This window comes from Chionomys nivalis, chromosome 1 (genome assembly GCF_950005125.1).
Source record: "Chionomys nivalis chromosome 1, mChiNiv1.1, whole genome shotgun sequence".
In the NCBI taxonomy this organism is placed as follows: Eukaryota; Metazoa; Chordata; class Mammalia; order Rodentia; family Cricetidae; genus Chionomys; species Chionomys nivalis.
In genome coordinates, this window is record NC_080086.1 from 136,094,029 (window position 1) to 136,102,452 (window position 8,424).

The 8,424-nt window shown below is 49.4% G+C and overlaps 1 protein-coding gene across 1 annotated transcript; it reads right to left on the reverse strand.

Annotated features, from left to right (window-relative positions):
- Positions 1 to 2,108: 2,108 nt before the first annotated feature.
- Positions 2,109 to 4,121, reverse strand: Dnajc5g (DnaJ heat shock protein family (Hsp40) member C5 gamma). Its single transcript, XM_057785514.1, has 4 exons — positions 4,009 to 4,121; positions 3,536 to 3,749; positions 2,925 to 3,062; positions 2,109 to 2,123 (listed from the first exon to the last, which is right to left on the reverse strand). Exons 1-4 carry the CDS (start codon positions 4,119 to 4,121, stop codon positions 2,109 to 2,111), a joined length of 480 nt encoding a protein of 159 aa, XP_057641497.1.
- Positions 4,122 to 8,424: the final 4,303 nt, after the last annotated feature.

Sequence of the window (8,424 nt, forward strand, 5' to 3'; positions counted from 1 at the left end):
AACTTCTTGTCTCATCTGTTTGGCCCATGTTTGTTCTTGCTCAGCCTTTTTTTTTTTTTTAACTACTTTTACTTTTAAAAGGGAGGGGGGAAGGCATGGAGCATATGTGGAGGTCACAGGTCAACTGACAGGGGTCAGTTCTTTTTCTCCAGAGCGTGGCTTCCAGAAATTGAACTCAGGTCATCAGATTTGGTGACAAATTTAGCCACACAACTCCTTCTCCCTTATTAAAGACAGACTTTCATGTAGACTAGGCTAGCATCAGCAAAGATGACCTTGGATTCCTGATCCTCCTGCCTCTACATCCACAGTGCTGGGGTCAGAGGAAAGCACTATCATTCATTCCCAGTCTATGAGGTACTGGGAATCAATGCAGGGTCTCATGTGCTAGACAAGCACATTCCACGGACTGACTACGTCACCCTTGGATAGCCTGTTATGTCATCCTAGGAGAGCAGCTGAAGAGGCAAGAGAAGGCTGCTGTGCTGGGCCCAGGCCTGCCTTATGATGCGGACGCAAGAGTGTGTGATTCTGGTCCACCACTATAGTAGAGACGCCATTTCAAGGGTGCTAAAATTGCTTAGAAACAGGCAAGCGTGGACTGGAGATGTCTCAGTGGCTAAGGCAGCCTGCCATTCACTCATGAGGACTGGAGTTCAGAACCCAACCCTCACAACCATCTGTCCCATCACCTCAGCTCCAAGGGAATCAGCACCCTCTTCTGGCCTCTACAGGCATGCACAGACACATGTGCATAATATTTACACAGACATGCACACAGATGCACACACAAACATACATAAATAAAAAGAAAAAAGTTAAGCTGGGCGTGGTGGCACACGCCTTTAATCTCAGCACTTGCGAGGCAGAGGCAGGCAGATCTCAGTGAGTCTGAGGCTAGCCTGGTCTACAAAGTGAGAGTTCCAGGCCAGTCAGAGCTGTTACACAAAGAAACCCTGTCTTGAACAAAAAAGTTGTGAGAAACAGATGTGGCTAGAAGAATCCACATGCCACAGATATCTGGAACACCCGTGAGCCAGTCTACAGAGAAATCTTAGGACTGTTGGGCATCTTCCACCCCCAACTCCACAGTGTTCAATTGCTGAGCACACAGTCTCATCCCAGACATGAGCAGTAGACTTTGGACTTTTCCTCTGTCCCCCACACAACATGTCTTTTGGGGAGGTCCACCATACACTGGAATCAGACAAAGCTCTTTTATTATCGACATTCTTTATTTAGTCCTTCTCCCAGTGAGGGCACAGAGGTTTGAGGGTTTGTAGGCCCCGTCCCGTGTGAGTAAGAAACGGTAAGAGGATATGGAGAGGGCACCAAGCCAACAGCACACTGAGGCTAGAGTGATGTTTCCGAGTACCGTCTGTCTCCATCACAGTCCACGCCCCTGCGTTAGGAACAAATACACGGTGATGGGTTGTATGAGGTGTCTAAAGGGTGGAGGCAGAGGCCCTGGTGCATGGGCTGTAGCCAGTCTACAGGACCACGGCTGATAACGGGTCCAGGGATGAGGCTGAAGTCCAAAGGGAAGCACAAACCTCAGGTGCACTCACATATTTCCCAAGCTGTCTTATGAGTAGGGTGTCATTGCCAATGGTGGAGGTAAGAGAAGAGGGTGAGACCTGCCTCCCTAAGGGGCATCGCTAAGAAATGAGGCCAGCGCTAGAAGTTCTCGGTACACAAAGTTGCAATAAAGGAGGATTAGCTGGGCCACCAGCTCTTGGGACAGCAGTCACCTTGCTTGGTGAGGAGGGGCTTGGTGAAGCTGATCAGCAAGTGCCCAGGGACCCATCTGACATGGCAAGTAGCTAGGCACGCACTGGAAAAAGAGTTCTCAGGACATGCCTGCCACCACGGCCTGAGACCTCGCACGGATAACGATGGGGAGGGGCTAGAGCTAAAGAAGAGTGGCGGAAGGCTCTGTGTGCACAGGCTTGGTGGCACCCTGAGGGCAGAGAGAGATGTTGCCCTTTCTAGGACTGATGTTGGCATGGACTGTTTTTAAGAGCAGGAGTCAAGTCAGGGTCAATGTCAGGATAGGGCTCCTTGCTTCTCTCTTCAGTGAGTCCAGTGGGCTGGGTGGCAGGGAACTCTCACTGACCCAGCACCTAATGGCAGAAACAGTTTCATTGGAACCTTATTAGGATAACCACCAAGAATTGAAGTATACTTTAAAGTATATAATACAGACATATAGATATGTGTTATATACACATAGGCACACAAATATCATAGATGATTATATATGATATATGTGTGTACGTGTGTATACGAGTGTAGGTTCCCGTGCCATGGCACGGCATGTGTGTAGTGATCAGAGGACAGGAGTCCTTTCTCTCCACCATGTGGGTCCCAGAGGTCAAACTCAGGTAGTCAGGCTCATGGCAGTCGCCTCGCCTGCTGAGCCGTCTCAGGGGCTTCTCTTACCTGGTAGCCATTGCGGCCCCTCCATTACATACCTCACTCTTCTGCACATTTCCTTATTACTCATCGCTGTCTTCATTCTCTATTCTAACCGTGCATTGTGCTCCTGGGGTGGAATTACAACATGCTCACATATCTACAGTAACAACCGTTCGAGAAAACCCTTCCCTCACCGTCACCCATTCGCATTGCCAGGTGGCATAGTGTGAACTTCGACCAACATCCCATTTTATACTTTTAACTATCTGGGGTGGGAACAGTCTCAAACAATTTATTCCCCCAGCCCCAAGGCTGAGGATGGCACCCAGGGCCCAGCACATGGAAGGCCCCGGGTGCCATCCCCAGCCTTGGGGGCCTAGCATGTGGAAGACCCCGGGTGCCATCCCAGCCTTGGGGGCCTAGCATGTGGAAGACCCTGGGTGCCATCCCCAGTCTTGGGGCTGGGGGAATAAACTGTTTGAGACTGTTCCCACCTCCCTACCTACTCTGGTGGGCTGAGTACAGACGTTTCTCTGCTGCTTCCCGTGAACTTCTTCGGGTGGTGGAGTAAGATATCCACAACAAAAGCAGCAGCAGCAGCAGCAACAGCAGCAAGTCAAGAGGCAGCAAAGGAGGACGAGTGTCTACAAGACAGGGGAGAGGCCATGGCACCCTGTTCCTTTTGTAGCTCCCTGCAGGTCCTCCTGCCATCCTCACGCCCAGAAAGTGAGAACAGAGGCATCTGTCTAGAGAGGAAGGCAGCCCTTCCCCCTGCCTTACTCTATTGACACAGACAGAATCATACTATGTAGCCCAGGCTACCCAGTGCCTCCCAAGGGCTGGCTCAGAGGCATGAGCCACCGCAGCTGGCTTTATCTTATGTGTGGGTGTTCTGCCTTCATGTATGTCTGTGCACCATGTATGTGTCTGGTGCCCGCAGAATCCAGACGACAGCTCTGGGACGGGAGTTACGGGATGTCGTGAGCGACCATGTGAGTGCTGGGAATCACACCCAGGTCCTCTAAAAGAGCATTAAACACTCTCAACTGTGAGCCATCTCTCCAGCTCCTGCCCCCAACTCCTTTCTTACTTTGAGGGACTAGGAAGATGACGGTACCTTGAACCAACAGCTGTTCACAATAAAATAGTATCTGACGCCTTCTTCACCAAAATGATCAAATAGGTATATTCCCAGTGAGCCATGCTGGTCGTAGATTTTCTTTCTGGTAGGGTCACTGAGTACAGCATGGGCTGTGTTGATCTCTTTGAAGAATTCTGCTGCTTGAGTGTCCCCTGGATTCTTGTCGGGGTGATACTGCAAGGCCAGTTTCCTGCCCAGGTGATACCCAAAGGACAGTGGGGAGAGATGTAGAAAGTGGCCGAGAAGGGACGGTTAGGAGGGATGGCAGAGTGGGGTCTTTAGATGATGCACGGGGTACATGGGAGGTGACGGAGACAAGGTCACATCTGAAGAAGGGGTGGCATTCTTTGGCCCCCAAATAAAAGCTTATTAGGATAAAAAAAAAAGTCTGCTGAGGTAAAGGGATTGAGGGGAAATACCAGGGTTGAATAAATGGCAGGGGTCTGAACCTGTAGGCTTTTTTGACCTCTTCAGGCCGGGCACCTTTCTTTAGTTCCAGTACTGCGTAGAGGCTTGTTCCAGTCTTGGACAGTCGCCGGGGTGTGTCATCTCCTTGAGGCATGCTCTGGGCCAAAAGGACGAACATTACAAGACAACGGTCTATGGCTACTGTGACTGGAATCGGAAGAATGCAGAAATGTAACGAGGATCCATCTTCTCTTCACGTTTCCCATAAACCGCCCTCCACCCGCCCAAGCTGGTAGCTGTGTTTGAAAGACCAGGGTAACCCAACCATTAAATAGGGGGTGGATGAGAAATGGAGAAAAGTAACAACAGGCGGGAAAGAACTAGCCAGACCAGAGCCCGCTAGCTGCAGGTCAGGTTCGGGTCCAGGATCCCAGGAGGGCCTAGGCCAAGGATTCTTGGCCCCTCAGTCTCTGGCCATCTCACCTCTACCCTTCAGAGAGCCCACAGTGGTGAGAGCAGGATGGCTCCCTGGACAGAGGGAAGCGTACAGGAGCTGCTGCCGGGGACAAACTCGGAGGGATCCAGAACAGGATCCAACAGGGTGGGGCAGAGGCCTGGGAGGCCCGTGGGCCCCAGGAGTATCCAGGGAACTTGGATCCAGGAAACTTGGGAACTTCGGGTGTGTTGGGACAGCCTAGCCTTGTGTTGACTCCCGACCTGGCTCTTTACCTCAGAATTGGTCTATTAAGCCAGGTAGGCCTCACACAAGCTTCCTTCCTTCTGGTGGGCGCGAAGCTTCATATTGCTGCCGGGGGCCTTGGACAACTGCGCTTGCGCACTTTGTAGGCGCAGCGAGTCGTTTTCTGGCGCCCCCAGTGGGACTGAGTGGAGAGCCCATATTGGGCCTGGGACTTATTTCGCTCCAGAAGCCTGACCCTCGGGCCCAGGGCTAGGCGTTACTTCCAGCCCCCAGGGCAGAGGTCCAGCCTTCCACATCACCCCTCTTCTCCAGGGAGAGGCCATGACCATCCGGATCACCGTCATGGCTCTTCAGCTCACTCATGGAAACACACCACAGGCTTGGTGACCTGGTGGAGGAGAGGTAGGTGGGGACTATCATTCCAGATTCCCTCAGAGTCTTCACTTGGTCCTTTTTATTTCCCTTACATCTAGAAACTTCTCTACAAACATTGAGACTTACCTCAAATGTCAGTGTTCCGGGAAATCTGTCCTTCACAGCCCCCCCGCCCCCCCCCCCGCCCGTTGTCCCCCACCTTGCCTCTTAAGGCACCATCAGACTGTAACTGTTAGTTGGCACAGCCCTTAAAATCCTTTCCAAAAGCTATTCACCCGTGCGTCCATAAGGAGATACGGCCGTGTAGTTATGAAATCTAGATTTCATATTGAGTTATTATTGATAGTATACTAACCCTTTTCATGAGAATGCTTGAACACATTTCTGATTTTTGTTCAAGGGTAGAGTAGTGGAAATGGAAGGGTTGAGTCAAATTGAAAGTAAAAAAAAAAGACATCTATGTGGTGTGTGTGTGTGTGTGTGTGTGTGTGTGTGCAGTGTGTGGACGCCGGTAGTGGCTGGCGTGTGGAGGTCACCTTGTGAGAGTCAGTAGTTCCCTCTTTCTATTATGCAGGCTGCAGGGATTGAACACAGGTGACCATGCTTGGTGACAGGCACATTCACCCAAGGAGCCATCTAACTGGCCCTGAATATACAGAGTTTAAACTTTTCCAACTTGGCTTTTTCTTTAAGATTTATTTATTTGACGTGTATGGATGCTTTGCCTTACATGGGTTCTAGGATCAAACGCAGGTCATCGGGCTTTTTTTTTTGTAGCAAGTGTCTGTGTTATTTGTTGTTTTTGGCTTTTTAAGACATGAAACTTGCTCTGTAGACCAGGCTGGCCTCGAACTCACAGAGATCTACCTGCCTCTGCCTCCTGAGTGCTGGGATTAAAGGTGTGTGTCACCACTGCCCGGCTCCGATGGGACTTCTCATTCTTCACAGGAGGCAGTATTTGTGGTGTTGGTTTCCTTTGTGGAGGAGAGTTCTCAGTGCCTCCTGGAATGTAATTGCATGAGCTTTCTTACTCAGTAATCCCTGTCCATCTCTCCTTTTGTAGCTTTTGTTCTTTATTACAGCTGTTATCGCAATTCGTTTCCTCTCCTAGGGTTTAAATGTGAAGTCAATACTCCACCCCTGAAATGCTAGTCTTTAGGTACACTGAGTCTGTACATAAAACGATACTCACCAAGCCCACAGGATGGGGTCAGATGAGTTTTGAGGTTACCCAACCAAACAGGAAAGGCTGAAATGGACCACATTAGTGGTTTGTGCTATGTTTAATCTTCTAACCTCAATTTTCAACAGCACCCAGGGCCAACAGAACTGATGAAACAAACCAGATCATTTCTGCACTGTGCGGGGAAGGGAAGCAGCAGGCTCTAAAGCAGAGTGAATGGACAGAGGCTTCCTTACCTCAGTTTCCCAGGCCAGGGTGGCTCTGCCCTGCCTCTTCCTCCGGTCTCGTTGAGAACCACCGTCCCACTTGCTCTGGGATCTGTCCCTCTTCTTTCTTGTCACGTCTCTGTGAAGACGCGGTGTTTCCTGTGACCATGTTTCCTCTGGCTGGAGGGTCCCCTTGCTTTACAACTCATCCCCCAAAGGTTTCAGGAGCATGCTGCCTCAGACAAACTGGGTTCTCCTTCCACCTCCTTACTTCAGAACCTCCGCCATGATTTCTGCATCATCTTAGTTAGGGTTTCTCTTGTTTCAACAAAACTCCACGACCAAAAGGTAAGTTGAGGCGGAAAGGGTTTATTTGGCTTACGCTTCAACATTGCTGTGTGAATGAATGTGAATTCATTCTTCACAAAGGAGAGGGCAGGATCCTGGAGGCAGGAGCTGGTGCGGAGGCTTATGGAGGGGAGCTGCTTACTGGCTTGCTCCCTATGGCTTGCTCCCCACGGCTTGCTCAGCCCACCTTCTTATAGAACCCAGAACCACCAGCCCAGGGATGGCACCACCTACCTTGGGCTGGGTCCTACCCCACTGGTCACTAATTGAGCAAATGCCTTGCAGCTGGATCTCATCGAGGCCTTTCCTCAAGTGAGCTCCTTCCTCTGATGACTCTGATGTGTGTCAAAACGACACACAAAACCAGACAGTACACGTATACTTATATCACTGTTTTCATATTCATTTCTTCAATGTCTGGTTTTCTCGGTTGACAGTGCCCACAAGAGCACTTGTTGGTTGGTGTCTCCAGTACCTACCGCTATGCCTGGCTCTTAATAAGCGAATGAATGACCTGTTGAATGAGCTGAAGCTAAAGGGTCGCTGTCCCCGCGGAGTGTAAGCCTGGAGGTTAGCCAGCAAAAACTCCCTGGGTAGGGGCTAGAGAAACGGACAAGACGACAGACCCTCCCTTCCTACGCTTCTAGAGGTGAAGAGACCAATAGAAGGAAATGGAGAGGATCGAGAGTCTGGAACACGATCCTGAGCTCGCTATTTCTTTGAGTGTTCCTCCAGCTATTTATTTAATTATTTATTTATTTATTTATTTATTTATTTATTATATATACAATATTCTGTCTGTGTGTATGTCTGCAGGCCAGAAGAGGGCACCAGACCTCATTACAGATGGTTGTGAGCCACCATGTGGTTGCTGGGAATTGAACTCAGGACCTTTGGAAGAGCAGGCAGTGCTCTTAACCACTGAGCCATCTCTCCAGCCCCTCCTCCAGTTCTTAATACAGCAACTGGGATACTGGGTGTAAGCAATAATGAAAGCAACAATGTAATAAGTAATAATAAATAGTATTGTTTATTCTTAATAATAAATATAATATTTTATATTAATAATTATTATAGCATAACACAATTATATCATATTATATAATTATATGTTTTATGATATTAATATAATAATTATAATAGTAATTGATGGTAAATATTAAAATGATATATTTATTATTATTAAATAAGTAATAAAAAAGCAACAATGAACGAGCACCTCTGCCGTACCCCTTAGAGCTGGCCTGATCAATCCTGGTTTGCAGAGGTGAGCCCTGGGAAGGAGTTACTAAGAAGCCTTCACATCTTGTCGGAGGCTCCACAATTACTTCTCATCTATGCCCTCTAACATTTGAATTCATCACAGTTTGCGGCCCTCGAGAGAGCCTTCCAGTCCTGTGAGGTCTTGCTCTACCTAAGAAGGTGCTGCAGCCAGGCAGCTGCCGAGCCCTGGGACAGAGCAGGGCCTGGCACACTGTGCTGTGACCTGAGGCTTCTAGACTGTGCTCTCCAGAAGTCCTTTGATGGCTCCTCACCCGCATTACTGCCACAGGACGAGTGCGCAGGTCAGGTGTTGGCTGTCTCCATCGCTGCCCTGGCTCTGAGTCTAACAAGCTGTGTGAACTGATCCCTTGGCTTCTCAATT